Genomic DNA, 26066 nt, shown 5'->3' with positions numbered 1-26066 from the left:
TATCTACATAGCACCCTGCCCTGTGGGTCACCTCGGGCCTACCTTAGGGGTGACTTATATGTAGAAAAAGGGGAGTTTAAGGCTTGGCAAGTACTTTTAAATGCCAAGTGAAACTGCACACACAGACCTTGCAATGGCAGGCCTGAGGCATGGTTAAGAGGCTACTTATGTGGGTGGCACAATCAGTGCTGCAGGCCCACTAGTAGCATTTAATCTACAGTCCCAGGGCACCTGTAGTGCACTTTACCGGGGTCTTACAAGTAGATTAAATAAGCCAATTGGGGATGAACCAATGTCACCATGTTTTAAGAGGGAGAGCATTTGCACTTTACCACTGCTAACCAGTGCTAAAGTGCGCAGAGTCCTAAAACCAGCAAAAACTGTTTCAAAAAAGTGTAGGGAGGCAGGCAAGAAGTTAGGGGTGACCACCCTAAGTCTGTCAGGTCTAGCACTGTTACTAATCGTGGTCCCCTTAGCGCTGCGAAAACAGCATTGCCTACAGAAAAGGCCAAAATTGGGTACCACTCCGAAAGCATACTTTTAGTCTAATATAGTACCAAGAATACACGCATGTGTGAGAGCAATCAGTTCAGAAAATTGAGCAGAGTGCTCTTGAGCTTGACATTACCTGTACTGTTAATGGAGCAGCAGAAGGGCGATGTATATCCCACCACTATTGAGCCCCGGGCCTTTCTAAGTCAAGAACCATCAACCTCATGTGCAAGATCACAATTGTGGATTGGTGCATCAAAGAGATCAATATGGGGCTTGGTCAGTTTGGTGGTTATGGTGAGGCGAGGTTCAGGACAGGACTTTGGGTTAGGGTGGTGTGGGAGACTGAACGCAAAATAATTTTGCGCCATGACAGCATGGTCATGGAGAAGTGTTGACTATTAATGGCCAGCAACAAGGCAGCATAAGCATGGGCAATAGCAACAGTGAGGGTGAAGCTGAGGATAATAATTTTGGAAACCTCCTTAAATGAGCAGCCGGCCTTGAAGCTCACAAACCAGGTGGAAGTTCTGCTGCAGCAGCATCATCAAGGGCAGGCGAGTAAAATTCTTTTGGCATCTTGTGGTCCTCCACCAATACACGTTAAGCAACACCTTCTTTTCATGGCAGCAGAGCATGAATTTTTGTTATACAAGGGCAGATGACAACGCTTGTTTCCCCAGCCAAAGAGACCTTGTTTCGCCTCCTGGGAACAATGCAACGGTCTATGTCTTTCTATCTTAGCAAATTCTTGGAGTGGTTTGTCGGGTCGCACATATCCCAGTATACACTGTCTGCTTTAACCCACCTTTCCCAATAAAGTGAGTGCCTGAAAGACGGTGACTGGTCAAGACAACTTGCAAATTACTTAAATGTAGTCTTTGGACAGATGCGTCTCACCCACTGAGGTGTCATGACGTAGGCAGTGCCTCTAACCCACTGAGGCGTCATGATCTAGATAGCGAACAGCGGGAGAACAGAATTGTAATTCCACTTTGGAACCTTTGTGCCCTTTCCATGCTACTTTTGTGAGGAGGCCGAGGTACTCAACCTTGCATATTTTAAAGGCGTCAGCCAGCCAGCAGGTCAGTGGTTGAGCAAGACTATTAACTAATTGTAGGAAGTTGGCTCTGTATGCACTATTTCAAAGTAAGGAATAGTATGCACAGAGTCCAAGGGTTCCCCTTAGAGGTAAGATAGTGGCAAAAAGAGATAATACTAATGCTCTATTTTGTGGTAGTGTGGTCGAGCAGTAGGCTTATCAAAGGAGTAGTGTTAAGCATTTGTTGTACATACACACAGGCAATAAATGAGGAACACACACTCAGAGACAAATCCAGCCAATAGGTTTTGTTATAGAAAAATATAATTTCTTAGTTTATTTTAAGAACCACAGGTTCAAATTCTACATGTAATATCTCATTTGAAAGGTATTGCAGGTAAGTACTTTAGGAACTTTGAATAATTACAGTAGCATATATACTTTTCACATAAAACACAAATAGCTGTTTTAAAAGTGGACACTGCAATTTTCACAGTTCCTGGGGGAGGTAAGTTATTGTTAGTTTTAGCAGGTAAGTAAATCACTTACAAGTCTCAGGTTTGGGTCCAAGGTAGCCCACCGTTGGGGGTTCAGAGCAACCCCAAAGTTACCACACCAGCAGCTCAGGGCCGGTCAGGTGCAGAGGTCAAAGAGGTGCCCAAAACACATAGGCTTCAATGGAGAGAAGGGGGTGCCCCGGTTACGGTCTGCCAGCAGTTAAGTACCCCCGTCTTCGGAGGGCAGACCAGGGGGGTTTTGTAGGGCACCGGGGGGGGACACAAGTCAGCACAAAAAGTACACCCTCAGCAGCGCGGGGGCGGCCGGGTGCAGTGTGCAAACACGCGTCGGGTTTTCAATGGTTTTCAATGAGAGACCAAGGGATCTTTTCAGCGGTGCAGGCAGGCAAGGGGGGGCTCCTCGGGGTAGCCACCACCTGGGCAAGGGAGAGGGCCTCCTGGGGGTCACTCCTGCACAGAAGTTCCGTTCCTTCAGGTGCTGGGGGCTGCAGGTGCAGGGTCTTTTCCAGCCGTCGGGACTTTAGGTTCAGGCAGTCACGGTCAGGGGGAGCCTCGGGATTCCCTCTGCAGGCGTCGCTGTGGGGGCTCAGGGGGGACAACTTTGGTTACTCACGGTCTCGGAGTCGCCGGAGGGTCCTCCCTGAGGTGTTGGTTCTCCACCAGTCGAGTCGGGGTCGCCGGGTGCAGTGTTGCAAGTCTCACGCTTCTTGCGGGGAGTTGCAGGGGTCTTTAAATCTGCTCCTTCGAAACAAAGTTGCAGTCTTTTTGGAGCAGGGCCGCTGTCCTCGGGAGTTTCTTGTCTTTCTTGAAGCAGGGCAGTCCTCTGAGGATTCAGAGGTCGCTGGTCCTTTGGAAAGCGTCGCTGGAGCAGGTTTCTTTGGAAGGCAGGAGACAGGCCGGTAGGACTGGGGCCAAAGCAATTGGTGTCTTCTGTTCTTCCTCTGCAGGGGGTTTTCAGCTCAGCAGTCTTCTTCTTCTTGTAGTTTCAGGAATCTAAATCTTTAGGTTCAGGGAAGCCCTTAAATACTAAATTTAAGGGCGTGTTTAGGTCTGGGGGGTTAGTAGCCAATGGCTACTAGCCCTGAGGGTGGGTACACCCTCTTTGTGCCTCCTCCCAAGGGGAGGGGGTCACATACCTAATCCTATTGGGGAATCCTCCATCTGCAAGATGGAGGATTTCTAAAAGTTAGAGTCACTTCAGCTCAGGACACCTTAGGGGCTGTCCTGACTGGCCAGTGACTCCTCCTTGTTATTCTCATTATCTCCTCCGGCCTTGCCGCCAAAAGTGGGGCCGTGACCGGAGGGGGCGGGCAACTCCACTAGCTGGAGTGCCCTGTGGTGCTGGAACAAAGGGGGTAAGCCTTTGAGGCTCACCGCCAGGTGTTACAGCTCCTGTCTGGGGGAGGTGATAGCATCTCCACCCAGTGCAGGCTTTGTTACTGGCCTCAGTGACAAAGGCACTCTCCCCATGGGGCCAGCAACATGTCTCGGTTGTGGCAGGCTGCTGGAACCAGTCATCCTACACAGATAGTCGGTTAAGGTTTCAGGGGGCACCTCTAAGGTGCCCTCTGGGGTGTATTTCACTATAAAATGTACACTGGCATCAGTGTGCATTTATTGTGCTGAGAAGTTTGATACCAAACTTCTCAGTTTTCAGTGTAGCCATTATGGTGCTGTGGAGTCCGTGTTTGACAGACTCCCAGACCATATACTCTTATGGCTACCCTGCACTTACAATGTCCAAGGTTTGGCTTAGACACTGTAGGGGCACAGTACTCATGTACTGGTGCACTCACCTATGGTATAGTGCACCCTGCCTTAGGGCTGTAAGGCCTACTAGAGGGGTGACTTATCTAAACTGCATAGGCAGTGTGAGGTTGGCATGGCACCCTGAGGGGAGTGCCATGTCGACTTACTCGTTTTGTTCTCACCAGCACACACAAGCTGGCAAGCAGTGTGTCTGTGCTGAGTGAGGGGTCCCCAGGGTGGCATAAGATATGCTGCAGCCCTTAGAGACCTTCCCTGGCATCAGGGCCCTTGGTACCAGTTACAAGGGACTTACCTGGATGCCAGGGTGTGCCAATTGTGGAATCAAAAGTACAGGTTAGGGAAAGAACACTGGTGCTGGGGCCTGGTTAGCAGGCCTCAGCACACTTTCAATTCAAAACATAGCATCAGCAAAGGCAAAAAGTCAGGGGGTAACCATGCCAAGGAGGCATTTCCTTACACTAATGTTTATCCACCTGGGAAGATAAAGATGTCCAGATCTTTCTTCAGCGCTTGGGAGAAAAATGAAGGTGATTCCGTAAAACCTTTGGTCATGCTGGTCCACGCCATCAGTCTTCCCAAAATGAAGAAGGCAAAGAGGAATTGAATGTCAAGATTATTAGGATTGAAAATAAAGCAGAAGAAGTACCCACCAAAGTGAACCATTTGGCAGTGGCCGGAATCACTAGACAACATGGTAACAGGTCTTGCAGGGTCGGACTGGCCTATAACCAATCTAGCGGTGCCCTATGTGATTGTCTAATAAGTTGGTGTGTGTGCTGTGTTTTTAGTTGGTTTGTGAGACAGCTTTATAGTCTGTTGAGATAGCTTTAACTGTTGTGTTCTTGAATATTAACTGAAACATTCCCTGTGATGCACATGTTCCTATACCTAGCTAAACAGGTGTACAATTCAAATCTGCCCCTGATTTGCAAATGTGGGCCACCTTCTTAGCTATCTGATTCGGTAATGGGGCCACTTTTACATTGGTGCCCTGGCTTAGTTTCTGTCACAGTCCGACCTTGGGTCTTGCTCAAATCTGTACCTGTCTCTATCGGACTTTATGAGTGATAAAGTAAGGGTCAACATTAGAACACCTTGTTTTATTAGAGCATCAGTAACCGGTTGGAGCCCCGCTTTCGCACCAGGGATTAATGGGTACTGAGGGATGCCTTGGAGTTTCTCCAGTGGATTTACCCCCTTCTTCATCAGGTCAGCAGTTAAGACACACCCTAAATAATTTGCATATTTGCACCATAAAGGAGAGAGCACTTGGTCGAGTAGGTCAGTGATTTTCACATTTTCACAACAGCTCTTTAGGCACATTCTTGAGTTTTATATAATACTAGTAGAACTTATGTTTTCATTGTTTTTCGGTATATTCAGATACACACTATTGCTAGAACTATGCACAGTACCAAAGTGGTGTGTTGACCTGTAGTGGGACACAAGGTTATAGATACGTGATCAATGATGTGATGGTGAAGTGAGCGTCAGAAATGGCAACTGCTTCAATAGATATTTACTAGGAGGGTAAGTCAGGAAAATTCAGAGATTTCTAGAGAAAAAATGTTTAGCTGCCGGGTCAGTAAGCCATGAGGTGGTCCTCGCGTTAATAACACATCACTTTTATGTCCCACATCTGAAACCCTTGTTTACGTGTGTTGCATTCCTTATACCAGTTTTGGAAAAACACCCATTTGTTACCTTCTTCCTTGCTTAAGTTCTTTCGCACTTGTCCGCTGCATTCCTTGCTTTTGAAATCTCCTGGTCATAGCTTGTCGTGCTTCACAAAGGTTCCAATGCGACTGGATGAGCATCCCTCTTTCACTCATGCATTCATCCACTAACAACTGTTCTAAGTGTTATGGGCACTCCTTTGCCATCACCCCCCACTCAAGGTTGCTGCTTTATACCATGGTTTCCACACAGACTTCTAACTCAGTACACTGGCACGTTTCAGTTCCCATTAATATCCAGACCATTTTATCTCATCATCACCTGCTCAGGTGACAATTTTCTAATCCCCCACAGTTGGTTTTAACAGCCAAATAACCATACCAGACTTCACATTTCATAAAGTTTCAACACGGACCAGCACTGTCCGACTTAATCAGTGAGTCAATCTCCATGCCGTTGCCACCCAAGTTTCTTTCCGGAGAATCTTCCTTCTTATCTACAGTGTATGGGGTCATCATGTGGAGTCCGGTCCAGCTCTGCTCCCTGCTTGTCATCAAGCCCAGCCGAACACACCAGGTGTATTAAAGAATTGTGCCGACACACCCAGTTGAATTCTAGAAATGTTTATTAAAAAAAAGAAACATAGATCTGTAAATCAGACGAATAGCTGACAGGACAATGAGCATAAGCTAAAGAAGCAAAGACACAATACAAACTTATGCTTTTATATATCGAGCTCCACTGGAGATCTGGGATGAAACCGAATCATTCATTGCAGGTTCAAAAGTCATGAGAATGTTTGGAGACCACCTTCAAATAGCTACAGAAATGCACATATTGGCTACTAAACAGGCTAATCAGACAAATGCCAAGTATGAAAACAAGGTTTTTCCATGTCTTAGACTGAGACAACTTCAAAGCTTGGTTAGCACACACAGAAAATGCCTTCAGCACTTAAAGTTAGCAAAAGTCCCATTTTTTTCATTATACTTCACATTGCAAAACATCATGACTGTCAGGAAAGGGTCACTAATTTGGGAGAGGCATATCTCTAGCAACATAGTAAATCCACTCTGATTAGGCCAACACACAGTCCTGAAGCAATCTCTTCTCAAACCCTGGGAGCTATGGCACAAACAACAGGCTGTCTACAGAGAACTGCATGGTACGTTCAAGCAATACCAACAATTTTAAAGTAAAGAACACAACCCGATGCAATTTCTAAACCAATGTAGAAAAATTGAAAAAAATGTAATGGCAAAAGGAATCAAGGTCATTATACTAGATTAAGTGAGCCATCGATATAAAGTCTTGAATTTTTAAGGCAAAAGTGCCAAGAACAAGTAAAGCACCAATCAGAAGTCACAGTTTGCTGTTGACCAGAACCTAGGCACAATTTCCTGCTGACTGCAATGTAGTGGAGATTGGATACACCAAGTGGGCCTTCCCAGTCAATGTTTTGACCTTAAGACCTGTCAAAATCTTCCAGCAGGGCAAGACCGAATGCTTTTGCTGATGAGGGTCCCTCAAAGTCCGATAGTCATCAAACTCCTGCTGAATACTTTGGTTTTGGTACAGAAGCCTCCTAATGGGACTAACCTTGATTTTGTAGCTTGCAAAGTTGCCTTGTAAATGTGATAGATTTGCCATCTTGCCACTTTCCAAGGTTTTACCTTTGGACTTAGTCACTTTTTTGGAAGTAAGCATTTACTGCGAGGCAATTATAAAAGCCACGTCAAACTTATTTTGGCATGGCTTTTATAAAACTTTATTGTTGTGGGAGCTGCTGGGCCCTCACCATTGTAACACATATTGGCAAAAAACATACATTGCCACAGTAGTTCCTGGCATTAACCAAACCAAAAGACTAATTACCACATGTCACACCTATTGGCTTCGCCAGTGCTTGTTTAGCTTCATGTTTCCCATAATCATTGTGAAACTGCTTATGTTGGTTTTCCATTATGAACACACTTTGAAAATACTAGCATGCATCAACACATTTTACTAAATGATGCTTCAAAAAATGGTACCTAAAATGTCACAGTAATTTAGAAAAACATTTTTCTGCTGGTTGCATTTTTTTGTGAACATTTCATTTTGAAAGCTATCCTGCTTTCAAGCTTCTGCAAATATTTGCATCTAATCAGAGAGCATTCTGGGAGCATTCTATGTAGCCTGATAATGTTAAACTTTGCAAACATGTATACACATCTTTATACTGGAACTAATGTTAGTAGTGCAGTCCAAGCTTAGAACATTAAGTTAGACCACTCACCCTAATATTAAAGGTTTTTCATTAATGAACCATAAATACAAGTTTGTACAGCTTTAACATTTGGATACAAATACTAAATTAACTGCAAGCAATTCCCTTCCCTTCTCCATAATGTGGTAATGTAAACTGGCAGCCAAAATGTTTGTGCAAACAATATGTCCTGTATGTTGGCTATATGAATTCCACACCCCTGATCCTCGTAAAGCGCTGACCCATCTACTTTTCTTGAGCTTACATGCAAGCTATTGTCCTCTCAGCCAAAGCTGTTAATTATCCCAGCCAAGGCTGTGTCTTCCAGATCTGGAGGGGGGAGTGAGGTAAAACTTGGTTTAATCCTGTTTTGTTTTGTGGAGCACAAAGTACATGTTTATAAAGATACATTTTAAGTTATCAAAATCTGATTTCACAATTAAATTAGATACCAAACAGTAGTACAGCAGCTTTGATCCCCTCAACACATGTGCAGCCTATATGCTGTAAGTCCATTGTAAATGGTGCTTAAAATGCATCTACAGCATTAAAGATTCGGTGTGGTATGTGGGCTGCATTGTGCTACTGTGCTTTGGCTGGGCTGCAGTGTAAACGATTTGCAGTGAAAAATCGCAGTGAAAAGTGCCTTTGCCAGGTTGGAAAAGCTTATTATTCCATATTCATTAGTTATCCCTGAAGAATGTCTTGTAAACCCGTAGTGCACTTAACTCAGTGCCAGTGCTTATGCACATATTTTCTCTTTCAGGGTGTTGGATACTTTATGTCTAGAGGTATACTTGATGACTCACCAAAGGAAATTGCAAAGTTTATTTTCTACACAAGAACACTAAATTGGAAGAAACTGCGACTCTATCTTGATGAAAGGTAATTTGCTTGCTGTTGATTAGAAAATAAAACATGTACATAAACCTTCTATTATTTTTATTCTCCTTTGTTCAGGTATATCGTAAGCAAGGTCTAACAACTTTAGTGACTTTTTATGCCACTTTGGGAGGTAAACGTCCAGAATCTTGACCTGCACTTTTTGAAAATCATCTCAATTGCTATTGCTATTGTCCAAGGGGTAAATGTTCGTCTTTCCCTGAAAGAATTTGAGTGTGACTTGAACGTCGCACACCAGTTTTAAATAAAGCCTTTTCAAGAGACACCTGTTTTATTCAAAAGCATAAATATTATTCATCAACGTTAGAAGGCTAATAGGAATGGGTTTGATCTTATGACCTGCAGCCACCAGTATGTCGGCAGTGAGCATTTAACTCACAGAGCCATTTTACCAGTATGTTAAACGAGGCGCCTTCGGAGTGTTCAGCTCAAGTAGCAAAGTTACAACCAAGAATCAGAGTGTTCAGCTTTGCAGAATAGTGGAATAGCTAAATCATGGCTCCAATTATTTTGTAGCCTTCCCAGACCTGCTTGATCTGTTGGACGTGGCTGTGCTGATGATGCACACATTTGTTGTTCAGGCAGTGTTTGAGGTTGTTGGATGTCTCATGCGGTGGAGACTTTCAAATAGAGTTGGGCATCATAGGCATACTTGTGAATCTTGATGCTGTTCTCTGTGAGTAGAGTAATAAGCGGCTCCACATAGATGTTGAAGATGGCAAGGATCATTCAGAATCCTTGGGAACTCGACAGGGATCCTTCGGGCCCTGGAGGTGCCCAATCAATAAACTTGTGTGGTTGGAAAAGTAGGAGGAGAATCAGTGAAGGATATTGCTGATGAATCCCATTTGTTAATCCAGTGTGAATGTGGGATGGTCGAAGGCAGCTGAGAAGTCCAGGCGTATCAGGAGACCGGGGATCATCTTCATCTGTTGTCAGGAGGGTATAGTTTACGAAGTGTAAGGCAGTTGTCTCTGTGCTGCAGCTTGATCTGAAGCCAAACTGGTAGTTATGCAGGAGATGGTTTAGCATGAATGTGATCATGAAGTTGACCATAGACTGTTTTTTATGTTCTTACCAGTGGATGGTGGGCGAGTGATACTAGTTAGTAAGGTCTTCAGGGTCTAGGTTTCTTTAGGAGTTGGAGGATCTGGCTTGTGTTGAAAGTCCCTGGGATGATGCCTTTAATGAGGGAGGCATTGACAGTGTTGAGTGGTGTCAGAGAGCATACCTCAGAGAGGGTTTAGCGAAGGACAAGGGTAAGAAATCATCTTCATAAGAAGTGGGTTTGATAATGAGTTGTTTGCGAGATCTGCAGGAATTAGTGCTTTGAAGATTGACAGTTTTTGTGGGAGTTTTAAAAAAAAGGGGTTGATGTATGAGATGAATGGTTGATGATGTTGATGTGCTGTGGGATTTTTTTTTCACTAAAGAAGATGTTGATGGCATTGCAATTTTATACTAAGTGAGAAATAGATAAGTCTGACAGGGGTTGATAAAGGTTTTGATTGTCTTGAAAAAAGTTTTACTTTTGTTGGTGGCTTAATCAATGGTGTTGGTATAATACTTTGTTTTGACTGATGAAGTGACGTCTGCATGCTGCACCGAGGGATTTTGGTATCATGAGGTCTTTGGGATGTCATTTAGTCTTCCATTTTTTATCCTGCATGGAGATGGTTTGTTTACTGTCGGCAAGATGTTTAGAGTACTAGGGTGATGAAGGCTTTGACTTGCTCTTGCATGTTTTTATTTGGGTGTGGATGTTAACAAAGTTTTCAAAAAATGTGTTGACGTTTTTTTAGAAGATTTATTGAATCTGTAATTGAAAGGGTGAGAGATGAGTTCAAGCATTGAGTTGATCTATGGAGAACTCGTTGAAAGATTTGAAGGTTTGATCTTCTCCATTAGGTTAATCTTACTTTGCCGGTAGGTCACTGAGCAGGGCTATGGGAGTGGCAAGGTTGTATGTCCAGTCCAGGGGTATGGGTGGTTTTGAGTTGATAGTTGGTGATCTTGAAAAGACAAAGTTGAGGAGATGGCCATTCTAGTGTGTTGGTTGTGTGCCATATTGTAAACATTGAGTTTGTCGATGATGTTGAGAGCAGTGTTTCTTGTGTTTTTTTGTGTGTGTTTTGTCTGGGAGGTTGAAGTCACAGAAAAGGTTAGTTTGGGTATGTTGTATAGATGAGGTGATGAGGAGTTCAGAAAACTCACCAATGAAGTAATTGATTTGCCTGGAGGCTGTAGATGGGACTGAATGTGGTGGTTTGAGTTGCTCCATATAGATGTAGTTTTTCTAAATCTCTACTGTCACTCAAATTGAATGAACTGCAGCTTCTTCACTGCTACTGTGTGTATTACTTCTGTGTGTTTTACATCAATCAATTATATTTATGAAAATGGCTGTTGCCTTATTTACAGAATAAAATAGATTCTTCAGAAGCAAACATCACAAAGACACAAGACACACCATTGACCGCACATTCCTATACACTTCACAAAAACACACACTACAGATTGACATCCATACATACACCACAAACACTTGTGTACATACATAAGGAAACACATCACAAACAATCTACACACTTTCTACCAGGTAAACCAGAAATATTTCCTTGGCAAAAAAACTTTATCTTAAACAGAATACTGTTTTAGTTGCTTTGAACACACGTTGGAATGCATAAATGGCTGTGAAGCAAAGCCAGAAGTGGTTTCAAATAAAAGCCACAAATGTAGCTAGAGATTAATATGAAAACCTGTAAGACAGTAGTTGCCATGGTTAAATTCTGTGAAATGCATGCGTTTGTAAGCCAGGTATCTCACCAGCAATCTTTAGATAGGTCACGTAGAATCCAGTAATAATCGTGGCCATCAGCTCGGAAGGAGCCCAAATGCACCAGGAATAGTGTCATGTGTTCAATTCTGAACTCAGTCAGACCAATTTACAAGGACTCATGCATGGCTTTATGAATCTCCCCCATATGTTTATGATATGGATAAGTATAAAAAAGTAGTTTTTGTGTGTGCACAACAAGTGATAATTAAACAGGGAAGCAACCAAAACCCAGGCATTAATTTAGGGTTAGCTTAAAGTTTATTGAGACTATTCATTAATAAATTAGAATTTGTGAAAGTAGGAAGCTGTCCCTTTATACAGTAGACCAAAACGAGGTGCAAATGTGCAGAGTCCAGACAAACTGTAGAGGTATCACAGAGGCACAATGACATTCTACATGCTGTCTCTTGTGGCAGTGTGGGCGAGCAGTTAGGCATACCATAGGGTACTGCTAAGCAGGTAAGGCACACGCACAGGCAGTAAGTGACACACACACTCAATAAAGAAACAAAACATACTTTTATATAAATTTAGATACCAAGCTCTCCGGAAGTTTTAGAATCTTACACGAAAATTTGAAGCATTTTCCATCTCGTAACCTTTTTAAATTTCGAACAAACTGGAGTACTAAGGTACTTAACAGATCACATAAAAAAAAATTGAAAAAATAACTAAACTTATTTTTTGGTAAGTAAAGTCAGTTGTGGATTCATTAGTGGAATCACAATACTGACAGAGTGGTCTTGTATCCCACCAATGTAGGAAGCTCACTCTTTATATAGTTTTCAACAAAAGGTACACTGTGGAGAGTCCAGGCAAACCCCAGAGGTGTAACAGAGGCACAAATGACATCCCAAATGCTTCATTTAGTGGTACTGTGGGCAAGCAGTTAGGCATATCACAGGGTTAAAGCTAAGCACGTAAGGCACACACAGGCAGTGTGAGACACACTCAATAAGGAAATATGACACCAATTTATAAAAATAACACATGCTTCTATATAGGTTTAAATACCAAGATCACAAGAATCATGTGAGTACATTTTGAGTTATGAATTTTTAGAATTTGCAAAAGTTGCAGATTTCAGATGCAGCAATGTTATCCCTTTAGAGGAAGTACAAGCACTGCATTCAAATGTAGTACAGCCACGTATGGGACCAGTCTTCTGCACTTAATGTAAGTATAGGGCAAGGTCCAAGGCCACGCCAGCAGGTCACCCCTGGGGGCACTGGGATGGCCAAGTGGAGTGATGCAGTTCAGCATTGGGTGCCCCGTGTAAGTATATGGAGATCGGTCCGGTCACAAAGTTGCTGCAGGGGTGAACTGAGGGTCCAGTCAGGGTGAACCACCAAGGTTCTGTTCTCCTCGGTCTGGGGTGTCCAGGTGCAGATGCGCAGTGGACCGTCAGGTCTCTGTATGTGGTCATTGTGAAGGGTAGTCTGCAGAAACAGGCTACAGATGCCACTGGGAAGTCCAAAGTGGGCAAACTCAAGGTGGGCTTTGTCTCAGGAGGGACTGGGAACTACGTTGACACAGTTGGCCAACTTCAGCTCGGGCTAGGCGGCTCCGCTGCAGCAGTGATATCCGGCGTTGGGTTGTTAGTGGTCCAGGTCCTCACAGTTCTTTTTTGGGTTGCCTGCAGATGCTTTGCTTCAGTGGTCTTCTTGTTAGTGATGGTCTTCTTGTTAGTGATTTGCAAAGCACTGGCAACTCTCTTGGAAGCTGCAGCGGCAGGACAGGTAAGTTGCTCCTCAAAGGTCGGGTATAGCAGACAGGCTGGCAGGGTTGGTTGGCGCCATGTCCATTGTGCTCCTTGGTTCTTGAGTCATCTGGCTTCTTGCCACTCCTTTTTTTTTGTGTCCCGCAAAGTTCTAAAGTTTTGGTATCATGGTGTTTTGCTTCCCTACGGACCGAGATAAAACACACACACACTGAAAAGAATTCCTGGAATGCAACTCTTATTCCGAGAAATACATTTATTAAACCACCCTGCATGGCTCGTGGAGAAAGGTTAGTACAACTGAAAGTGTACGTTTAAAAATGTTTGCAGCAATGGAATGAAAACATGTACAAAGGATTCTGTACTTCAGTCTATAAACAGCAAACATATATATATATGTTCGATGGCATGTGTAGCTGCAGATACACATGCTGTGCATTATCCTGCCATCTAGTGTTAGGCTCGGAGTGTTACAAATTGTTTTTCTTCGAAGAAGTCTTTTCGAGTCACGAGACCGAGGGAGTCCTCCCTTTCGGCTCCATTGCGCATGGGCGTCGACTCCATCTTAGATTGTTTTCTTTCCGCCATCGGGTTCGGACGTGTTCCTCTTCGCTCCGTGTTTCGGTTTGGAAAAGATAGTTATCCATCGGAAAATTTGACGGTATTGTTTGCGCTCGGTACCGGGTTAGTGCTACCACATGGACACCGAAGATAGAAGAGCTCCGGCAGCCCTTCGGGGTTTCCACTCCTCGGCGGGGCCTGGTCGGCCCAACCGCGTCCATCTTCAAACCTCATGGACCGGACCCCCTTCCGCCCCAACTGCCACGCTAAGTATCCTTATACAGACCAACACTCGGTCTGTAATCTGTGTTTGTCCCCCGAACACAAAGAGGATACTTGCGAGGCCAGCCGGGCATTTCGATCCAAGAAGACGCTGCGGGATCGTAGAGCTCGAAGACTTCAGATGGCGTCGACACTGGCCGGACACACCGACGTCGAAGAAGAGGAGACATTCTCCATTCGAGATTCGGACTCGGACGAGTCCGAGAGTGAGCAGCCAAAGACGCAGCAAACTGTGAGTAAACCAGCCCCGGCAAAAACTCACTCGAAAATCATGAAGGCCAAGGGGACGCCACCGCCAACAGGCCATGGCTTTACCCGAAAACACTGTGACCAAACATCGGCACCGAAAAAGGCCTCCCAGAAGCCGAAGACATCCGACTCCGGTCGAGATACCGGCTCCGAACAGACTCGACACCGAGAGTTCGGCACCCCGAAAGTCAAAAAGGTTTCCTCTGAGCCGAAAAAGACTGTCAAAGATTTTGGTGCCGAAACATGCAGCCCCGGAGCCAAAACAAAGCTCCTATACAGAGGAACAAGGCCTTTCCACACAATTACAAGGTCACAGATTTGAACAAGAGCTGGGCATGGGAGAGCCTGACCATACCCAGAAGAGGCTCCATATCCAAAAGGACACTGGGAAAATCAGAACTCTTCCTCTAATCAAAATGAAGCGGAAGCTCGCATTCCAAAAGGTGGAAATGCAGCCAAAGGCGAAAGTGGCAATAGAGAAAACACCACCACAATTTTCGCCACAACAATCGCCAATACAGTCGCCACATCTGTCCCCGGTAGCAACACCCACAATGATGCAGTCACCAACGCACACAGGGATGAGCCAAGATGACCCGGATGGATGGGATTTGTATGATGCACCGGTCTCTGACAATAGTCCCGAATGCTACCTGGCAAGACCTTCACCACCTGAGGACAGTACTGCTTACATGCAGGTGGTTTCCAGGGCAGCTACATTTCATAATGTAGCATTGCATGCAGAGCCCATAGAAGATGACTTCTTGTTCAACACCCGGTCATCTACGCACAGCCAATACCAAAGCTTGCCAATGCTGCCAGGCATGTTAAAACACGCTAAACAGGTGTTTCAGGACCCAGTCAAAGGCAGAGCCATCACACCTAGGGTGGAGAAGAAATATAAACCTCCCCCTACTGACCCTGTGTACATCACACAACAGTTTACTCCAGATTCGGTGGTAGTAGGAGCAGCCCGGAAGAGGGCGAACTCACAAACTTCTGGAGACGCACCACTGCCCGACAAAGAAAGTCGGGAATTCGATGCAGCAGGAAAAAGGGTGGCAGCACAGGCAGCCAATCAATGGCGAATTGCCAACTCTCAAGCTCTTCTGGCAAGATACGACAGGGCACATTGGGATGAAATGCAACATCTCATTCAACACCTTCCCAAAGAGTTCCAGAAACGTGCCCAAAAGGTTGTTGAGGAGGGCCAAACTATCTCCAACAACGAAATAAGGTCGGCTATGGACTCAGCAGACACGGCAGCCAGAACAGTAAACACGGCGGTAACCATTCGGAGACACGCATGGCTACGGACCTCCGGATTTAAGCCCGAAATTCAGCAGGCTGTGCTAAATATGCCATTCAATGAACAACAATTATTTGGGCCGGAGGTGGATACGGCGATAGAAAAACTTTAAAAAGACACGGCCAAAGCCATGGGCGCGCTCTACTCCCCACATAGCAGAGGCACTTTTAGGAAGCCGCAGTTTAGAGGGGGATTTTGGGCCCAGACCACAGAGCCTTCCACCTCACAAGTCAGACCCATATATCAGGGACAATATCAAAGAGGAGGCTTTCGAGGACAATATAGGGGTGGACAGTTCCCTAAACCAAGAGGGAAATTCCAGAGCCCTAAAACCCCACAAACTAAACAGTGACTTCAATGTCACAAACCCCCACCACACAACACCGGTGGGAGGGAGACTTACAGATTTTTACCACAACTGGGAGCACATAACTACGGACGCATGGGTCCTAGCCGTTATCCAACATGGTTATTGCATAGAATTCCTACATTTGCCACCAGATGTGCCTCCAACAGCACACAATATGTCCAAACAACACTTAGACCTGTTACAACTAGAAGTCCAAGCACTGATACAAAAAGAAGCAATAGAAATAGTACCCAACTATTAAAAAGGAACAGGGGTTTACTCCCTGTATTTCCTAATCCCAAAAAAGGACAAAACACTGAGACCCATATTAGACCTCAGAACACTGAATCTTTACATCAAATCAGATCACTTTCACATGGTGACACTTCAAGATGTGATTCCCTTGCGGAAACACCAAGACTACATGGCAACATTAGATCTCAAGGATGCTTATTTCCACATACCCATACATCCTTCCCACAGGAAACACTTGAGGTTTGTAATCCAAGGCGTGCATTACCAATTCAAAGTGTTACCATTCGTCATAACAACAGCCCCAAGGGTATTCACAAAGGGCCATATGTACGAACACATTTTCCCATTGACACAGAATGGGAAAAGCCCTTTGCTACATCTGGCCCAAAATGCCTTGCAGTAGTAGCTGCTCACATCAGGAGACAGCACATGCACGTATTCCCTTACTTAGACGATTGGTTAATAAGAACCAGCACTCAGCAACAGTGTCTTCTACACACAAAATATGTCATAGAAACCCTTCACAAACTAGGGTTCTCTATAAACTACCAAAAATCACATCTACAACCGTGTCGAATACAGCAATACTTAGGAGCAACAATCAACACACAAAAGGGGATTGCCACTCCAAGTCCACAAAGGGTAAAAGCCTTCCAAAATGTAATACTGAACATGTACCCAAACCAACACTATCAAGTGAGGTTTGTAATTAAACTCCTAGGCATGATGTCTTCATGCATAGCCATTGTCCCAAACGCAAGACTACACATGCGACCCTTACAACAGTGCCTAGCAACACAATGGACACAAGCACAGGGTCAACTTCAAGATCTAGTGTTGATAGACCGCCAAACACACTTCTCGCTTCAGTGGTGGAATCCTATAAATTTAAACCAAGGGCGGCCATTCCAAGACCCAGTGCCTCAGTACGTGATCACAACAGATGCTTCCATGATAGGGTGGGGAGCACACCTCAATCAGCACAGTATACAGGGACAATGGGACGTTCAACAGAGGCAACTGCATATAAACCATTTAGAGCTGTTAGCAGTGTTTCTAGCATAAAAAGCATTTCAACCTCGTATTAGTCCACAAACACATTCTTGTCAAAACAGACACCATGACAACAATGTATTATTTAAACAAACAAGGAGGGACACACACATCACAACTGTGTCTCTTAGCACAAAGGATTTGGCATTGGGCGATTCACAATCACATTTGCCTAATAGCACAATACATCCCAGGGATTCAAAACCAGTTGGCCGACAATCTCAGTCGAGATCACCAACAAACACACAAATGGGAAATTCATCCCCAGATACTACAAACGTACTTTCTACGCTGTGGAATACCAGAAATAGACCTATTCGCAACAAAAGAAAACACAAAATGCCAAAACTTCGCGTCCAGGTATCCACACCCTCAGTCCAAGGGCAATGCGTTATGGATGAGTTGGTCAGGGATATTTGCCTACGCTTTCCCCCCTCTCCCACTCCTTCCTTATCTGGTAAACAAATTGAGTCAAAACAGACTCAAACTAATACTGACGGCACCAACATGGGCTCGCCAACCATAGTACACAACACTACTAGACCTGTCAGTAGTACCTCATATCAAACTACCAAACAGACCAGATCTGTTAACTAATCACAAGCAACAGATCAGACACCTGAATCCAGCATCGCTCAATCTAGCAATCTGGCTCCTGAAGTCTTCGAGTTTGGACATTTAGACCTTACACAAGAATGTATGGAGGTCATTAAGCAAGCTAACAAACCTACCACAAGACATTGTTACGCAAACAAATGGAAAAGATTTGTTTATTATTGCCATCATAATCAAATTCATCCACTACACGCTTCTGCAAAAAACATCGTAAGCTATTTATTACACTTACAAAAATCAAACCTAGCCTTTTCTTCTATCAAAATACATCTCACAGCAATATCTGCCTATCTGCAGATTACACATTCAACATCACTCTTTAGAATCCCAGTCATCAAAGCATTTATGGAGGGTCTAAAAAGAATCATATCCCCAAGAACACCACCAGTTCCCTTGTGGAACCTCAATATTGTATTAACACGACTCATGGGTCCACCATTTGAACCCATGCACTCTTGTGAGATGCAATACTTAACCTGGAAAGTAGCCTTCCTAATAGCGATCACATCTCTTAGAAGAGTAAGTGAAATTCAAGCATTCACTATACAAGAACCCTTTATACAAATACATAAACATAAAGTGGTTCTCCGTACAAATCCAAAGTTCTTACCAAAAGTTATATCACCGTTACACCTAAACCAAACAGTGGAACTCCCAGTCTTTTTTCCACAACCAGTAGCCGAAAGAGCCTTACATACGTTAGACATCAAAAGAGCATTAATGTATTACATTGATAGAACAAAACAATTTTGCAAGACAAAACAATTGTTTGTAGCCTTTCAAAAACCTTATGCAGGAAATCCAATGTCCAAACAAGGCATTGCCAGATGGATAGTGAAATGTATTCAGACCTGCTATATTAAAGCAAAAAGAGATCTGCCTATTATGCCAAAGGCGCACTCCACTAGGAAGAAAGGCGCCACAATGGCCTTTCTAGGAAATATACCTATGACAGAAATCTGTAAGGCAGCCACATGGTCTACGCCTCATACATTCACAAAACATTACTGTGTAGATGTGTTAACAACACAACAAGCCACAGTAGGACAGGCTGTATTATGAACATTATTTCAAACAACTTCAACTCCTACAGGCTAAGCCACCGCTTTTGGGGAGATAACTGCTTACTAGTCTATGCACAGCATGTGTATCTGCAGCTACACATGCCATCGAACGGAAAATGTTACTTACCCAGTGTACATCTGTTCGTGGCATGAGACGCTGCAGATTCACATGCGCCCTCCCGCCTCCCCGGGAGCCTGTAGCCGTTATAAGTTGATGAAATTTGTAAATTTGTGAATATATAATATTTTTTATACACATTATGTACATACATACTCACTCCATTGCATAGGCACTTTTATTATATACACAACTCCTACCTCACCCTCTGTGGGGAAAACAATCTAAGAGGGAGTCGACGCCCATGCGCAATGGAGCCGAAAGGGAGGTTTCCCTCGGTCTTGTGACTCAAAAAGACTTCTTCGAAGAAAAACAACTTGTAACACTCCGAGCCCAACACTAGATGGCAGGATAATGCACAGCATGTGAATCTGTAGCGTCTCATGCCACGAACAGATGTACACTGGGTAAGTGACATTTTCCATATATATATATATATATATATATATATGTGTGTAAGTATATATTCATGCCCAATGGAAAGCAGATAATAAGAATTAAAAATGCATCACCATGGGGCACAGTTGAATTTGCTCCATCTCTTCTTCCATCAACAGGCCGTCAAACCCCGGTTCGACCATGAAGAGAGAGACCATTTACCCTCACGGGAAAGATGACAGGCATCAGCGTCCCAATCCTGCCAGAGGTCTGTTTCACTCCATGGTCAATCCGGTTTTGTTCTCTTATATACCTTAAACAAGCCAGAGAGGAGAATTCTAGAAAACCTCTCCCGCTCCATAAGTTATTGCTCAAAATGCTGGCTACTTCAGGTCAGTTTTGAAAGAAACATGTTGGAACTGACCAAGAACCCAAAACCAAACCATTCCCTGCAGTACCATAAACATCATCCTTGGTCGGCATCTTCCTCAGACAGATTTGCATACCAAAGTTTGTGGTATTTGAAGCCTCCTGCCTTGGAATGCAGATTTGCAGGTCAATCTATTGGGAGGGGTGTGTAACACTCCTGACAGAGCAGGCTTTGTTTCTGACCTCCAGAGAGTAAAGACTCTGACCCTTGGGGTTCAGAAGGTTATCTGTTGGTGGCAGGCTGGCTAGAACTAGTCAGTGAGCCCGCCTGCAAGTGGTAGGTTTTCAAGGGGCACCTCTAAGGTGCCCTCTTTGTGCATGTTTTAATAAACCCATCACTGGAATCAGTGAGGGTTTATTAATACGAGATGTTTTCTGTCTTAAGTCTAACAGACTTCTAGGAAGCAACGTGTGATCTCACTTCATCAGTCATGGTGGCTATGGTTGCACTCTTTACTGGCATGCCAATTGTCGGCAACTGTAGGGTGACAATTTGGTCTTTAATGCACACCTTTACATTTACGAAGCATTACTGCCTCAATGTCCAGAAATCATCTGAGACTCCAGTAGGTCAAAGAGTAATGCTCATATAATGTGCACTATTCGGTTACTACAATGGTAATCACTATTTAAAATATGAATATCTGAAAGAATCGGTATTGGGGAAGAAAAGGTTAGTAAATACAGTTCTCCAGCTTTGGTGTATTTCATAAAATCATATGAAAACCTCCTATCTCCCTGATAATGAGGCTTTTCTATTGTGCTATGTGATGACTAGCTGTGAAAATCAGAGCAGCTCGACGTCTGTGGCAAGTTGGAGCTCTGAGTACTTTCACTACATTGGTGACTGTAGTTCTGCTTTGTTAATATTGACTGCCAAGCATTCCCAGCCTAATGAATGAGAAACTTCAAACATGTGAATCTATGAAATATACCACTTTTGGAGTCCTGTAATAACAGGTGAGCAACTTTTCCAGATATTACTATGAAACGGAAAGGTAGCTCTAGCATGGCGTACTTCTTATAATTGTCAATATTTTTCTTAAATATGAAACCCTGATGCCATCTTTAATATACTGAATTTATTGGATACCCCTCCGGCTAGTTGTGGCTGTATTTCATGATAAAGAACAAGCCATCCACCTACTGCATAAAAGTGATGGAGGCAATCCTCTGCAGTCTCAGCCGCATGTCTATAGCTGCAAAACCATTTGCATTCTGTTAGCAAAACATTTCATTGCCATACAGTCTCTCATTCAACATCGCCACCTCTGGTGCTCTTACTCCTTTTTGTTCTTTTTCTCCCACACCCAATAGAGGCTATATGTTTTAGGGGAAAGCTGTATGCTTTCATCGCACTTTAATTCCTTCTAGTTCTTCTCCTTTTTCTTCCTCTTTCCCAACTTTTGAATTTCACTTTAACTCCTTCATCTTTCCTTTTTTAATTATTTGTAAATAAATCCCATCTTCTAGCCCCTTTTTCTTCTTTTTGTGACAATCTGGATGCTGTGATTGGCGGTCTTCTCAATGTCTTCTCTTACGTTTTTCTGTGAGAAGTGTAATCTTTATATTTTTCCATGCCAGTACTATTCTTTCAGTATCTATTCATATCATCTTTCTCCTTTCTCCGATTGCTCTGATTCTTATCCTGGCCTAATTTTGTTCTCCAGCCTGTGTTGTTCTTCTGACTCATGTCTTTCCCTACCTTTTTTCGGGCCATTCACTTCTGTAATTTTTTGGCATTAGCCCCTGTTTCCTCTATTCTTCCATCTGGCTAATCTCTGGCTGCATACCTTTGTATAATCTTTCTCACCATACTCATCATTGTCAGCACCTCACACATGCATGGCCTCATCCAAGAAGCTCTCAAAGCAAACCAGATTAACGTTCAACTCCAAACTAACATTGATCTAGACTTGATTGCTTTGCTTGCATGTTAGGGAAGTGCTTGCCCATAGTTCAACCCAATTTATATTCTCATTTATCTGAAGCTGGTTTAAGTGGTCATTTTAATCTGATTTTGGCACTGATATGTTGATATGGAGGATTTTCCTTTGTTGAGAAAGCTTGTGTCTGGGCTTGCTTAGAAAAGCATTGATAGCCATTACTGGTCTAGTGAGCCAAGGACCCTTCAAAAACAACTTGTGTTCCCATTAGTTTCCTGGGCCTAGTGTAATGAATGAAAAACGAATATGATTCGCACCTACTTAAATCCTCCAAACGTGACTTTCGCCTACTTAAGTCCTCCTAGAACCCTGTGGTTTTCTGGGAAGTTTTTCAGAGGTTTTCCATCATTTGCGAGGGATGATTGCCATTGAGCCAGAATGTTTTGAGAGACCCATGACTGAGTACAAGTATCTTATTACATCAAGCTGTGGCTGATAATATCAACCCTTGATGTTTACAGAGGCCTCTGAATTCAACGGTCAACATCAAACATGACAAGGGACCTTGAATTTGATTTCTCTGAATATGTTTTTGACTCGCAAGATCCACCGTTTTATTTTCAGATATTTTGGTTTTGTTAGGTTTGTTTTTAAACTCTAGATGGTGCTATGCTTCTGGGAAAACGTTAGTAGGAAATATAAGACATACAAGGCATAGGAGGTCAATATACACCTCTGTTTTGCCTCTTTTTTTACAAGGGAACCATTTGTGAATCTTCTTCCATTTAGCAAGAAAACTGACGTTTGCTTAATGGAGAGGGGAAAGTATATCCTTCGAGTGCATAGCAATGGTAATATTCTCTCCATTAGTAATATTCTCTGCAGCCCATGTTTCCAGCATAACCTTTTGCAGCATCTTTTAAATGTTTCTATGTGGCATAACAAATTCTGGCTGTGTGATCTAATGCTGTCAGAAAATTTCTGTTCTTCAAATTCAGAACCTCATTTCGAATTTGGTGGGCAGAAAAGGCTGCCTGCCAAACTCCCGCAGTCAAGTCACCACCAGTGTGGTGACTTTCCCACGGCCCCTATTACGAGTTTCCCGCTGGCCCAGCGGGAAACAGCTCACAACATTCGGCGGTAATATTGCGCTACGTATGGTGCAACAGCACCCATCACGCTTTTCACTGTCTTTGCAGACAGTGAAAAGCACAACGGGGCTGGACATGGGGGCATCTGCACTGCCCATCTCTGCCAGCTGGCTTTCACCACGGTCATAATGTGGCGGTCTGACTGCCGCCAAAGCGGTACTGAGAGTCTGGCGGTCCTAGGATAGCCAGACTCGTTAGTCTGTTAATGAGATTGTCAGCCTGCTACCTGAAAGTTAGTCCTGGGTCCTTCTGGGGAAAATATTGACAATAATTATTTTTGAAGTAGTAAATCTAAAAACGGCTGACTACCCTTTTATCAATGGGCAGTTGACTGAAAGGCTAATTCATGGTCCTGCTCCTCGTTAATCAAGTATTCATATGGTGGCTGGTAGATATTAAACTTTCTGTCATTGGTGCACAAAGGAAGTCTGAGGGTGGTTGCTCTTCTTTTCAGACAAAATTGTCAAATAACATTTTGATGGGCTACTGCACATACATGATCCAGTTTCAAAACCATAATTGACTTGGGACTTGAATGTTCTTCTACTGTCTGGTTTTTCTACTGTCAAATCTCTACTTGTCCATGGGACCATGTATTTCAGTAATCTACCATAAGCAAATCCAGTTCTCCCTTTTTGTGTGATGCAGGGTGACAACAGATCATGGAAGCATTTCCATTATATTATATCCTCTTTGATTATGTTTGGACTCATATTATATCAGGCTTTGGATTCTTGCATGGCTCTCATTTGCCTCCTTTCAGAACAGCCACATACAAGGGCTGGAAGTAAGGGGATAGCCACAGAGCCTGGGCTGAAATCATGTGTACACACAAACTGACATGTTCAAACGTATTCACCAACACCTCTCCAATCTCATCACACTTTGGAAAAAGGTTGGACATGTACTCCTGGCAAAGGCTTAACTGCATCTTTTCCCAGGGAAGGAAAAAAGGAGTGTAGGTACAGTAGATTTGCAACTGCACTTCAGATTTCCACATGAGCAAGTATTTATTTACAGCAGTGGGTACTGTTTTATTATGCAGGTGTTATCTAGTAATGTAGATCTCCTTGCAGGGTGACCTGTAGTTCGCTGAGTTTTTTCATTAAATGCACTTACACTGTTGTAATTTTTTCGTTGTTCAGCTAGTATTTGTCATGCCTATTCTGTCATATACATTTGCTGTAATATAGAAATGCACTACTTGTGTTATGGAAACAACATTTCTTCCATCAGATTAAGATTTGCAACAGACTTTGCAACCAAAAATGCTGCTGTCTGCTGATTTTTCAATGAACCTAAATTCACATGAAATATATGTAGTACTCCTAGTTTTCACATGAACTACATGTACTTCGCATAAACTAAACTACACAACCTAGCACAACAGTAGAGTATTTTTGTTCATAAGAAATTAAAAGTTACAATAGTTTACTAAGACTTTGGATGGGAGGGATATTTTTGTAACTTCTTGTGAATGCCTCAGATAGATAAATCTGCACCAGTGCAGGCTTAATTTATTTTTATATTACTCGTAATGTTGCCCATTATGGTTTTACACATTCTTTTTCATTAATAATCGTATTTTAAATATTGTCATACTTCAAACATGTTTAATAAGTGATTTCTCAGAGATTTTATTTAAAGTTGCACAATAGTTTAGCAAAACACTTGTGTTCAAGGTACAGATTTGATTTGTCTATATTTTATTTTGAAAGCAAACAATCATAAATCTAGTTTTTATGCTTAATTATTAATTTGCAACATAATCAGGACACATTCTTGGAGCATAATAGGTGGCCTCACATTGTTAATTTTTGCAAACGTGTAGACTTTTTGTGTTGGAATGCAAGCAGAGCTCACAGCATTTACGTGGAGGTCTTATCTTAATAGTAAAGACTGCATTAGTAAATTAGTAAAGACTGCATTAATGAACCATTTATGCAAGTTTGAACTTGTATATGTGGATACTGCCTTGCCTTAGTAGTACACAGTCCCCTTTCATCAGTTTTGTTTTAAAACAGCAGTTAATATTTGGGTGCTTTGTATACTGAAAAGAAGTTGCCAGTCTTCCTTTCATTCTTCTGCATGCATTTGCTTTTAATCAAGGCACACTCTGACAGCATTATAACTGGTCACAAACTGTTACATTATAATGGAAATGTGTAAATTCTTTTGTATTGGAATCACTGTCAGTAATGCAAGCTGATCTCACAGCTTGCTTCATTTTCTTAGGACACTCATCCTAATAGTAAAGGCTTTGCATTAATTCATTATATATACAAGTTGGAACAACTTGTACATATGTACTCGGGGAAAGGTTTACTTGTAGTCCTGGTTCTGCATTGTAGGAATCTTCATTGAAGCATAAACACTGATTAATTCCTGCTTTGAATATATACAATGCATCTTACAATTCCATAGGGTGTTGATGTCTATCTGATTTCTTGAGGTAAACATCCTGTGATAGCTTATCAGAGGCTCAACATCTTTTTCTGGGAAATTAAAATGACTGAATATCAATTTAAAACCTGCATTGCAGCATTATTTCACAAAAGGTTGAAATTATATGAAGAAGGGAAAAAGAAATGCAGCCAGATAGGCCTGTATTGTAAAGACGTGAAAAAAGGTACTGCCCTTTAAAAATCCATAAGGTTTCTCTACCTACAGTGCACCCTACTGGCAGCTCGCATCAGAGAGCCAGTATACATGTAAAGATTCGATTTTCAGTGCCCAACAATGAAAGCCGGGGAGGTGAACGGGTTGTTTATGACTTCAGTGAAGATTCCTGCGATGTGGAACCAGGACTAAAAGTAAGTAACCTTTACTTCTGCATCGTAGGATCTTCATTGATAGTCATATACACTAAATGGAATAGTAAGCTTATCCAAACCTCTAATGTTGCTGTTGGCAACTGGAAAAGAAGACCCCACTTAGAAATGTTTATACATGTTTTTGTCCCATCTTAGCATCAGGCTGTGCATTAGAACCTAAACAATGTTTGTGAATGTGTGAAGGGACTTCCAAGTAGCTGTCTTACATGTATCAGCTATAGGTACATTTCTGAGCCACAATGTAGTATCTGCTTTTCCTCTGGTTAGAGTGCCCTCTAAGTTTGTCTGGTGGTGGTTTGCTATAGATAAAACATTATGCAGAAG

General features: G+C 42.9%; 1 protein-coding gene across 1 annotated transcript in view; it reads left to right on the top strand.

Moving 5' to 3' along the window:
* Positions 1-26066, top strand: part of FBXO8 (F-box protein 8) — a 109583-nt gene that overhangs the window by 52234 nt on the left and 31283 nt on the right. The window contains exon 5 of the mRNA XM_069244556.1: positions 8514-8632. Coding sequence (XP_069100657.1) covers positions 8514-8632 — 119 coding nt within the window. The remainder of the gene's footprint in view (positions 1-8513; positions 8633-26066) is intronic.

The sequence above is a fragment of the Pleurodeles waltl genome, chromosome 1_2, assembly GCF_031143425.1.
Source record: "Pleurodeles waltl isolate 20211129_DDA chromosome 1_2, aPleWal1.hap1.20221129, whole genome shotgun sequence".
Taxonomy (NCBI): Eukaryota; Metazoa; Chordata; class Amphibia; order Caudata; family Salamandridae; genus Pleurodeles; species Pleurodeles waltl.
This window is presented reverse-complemented; position numbering and strand designations above follow the sequence as displayed.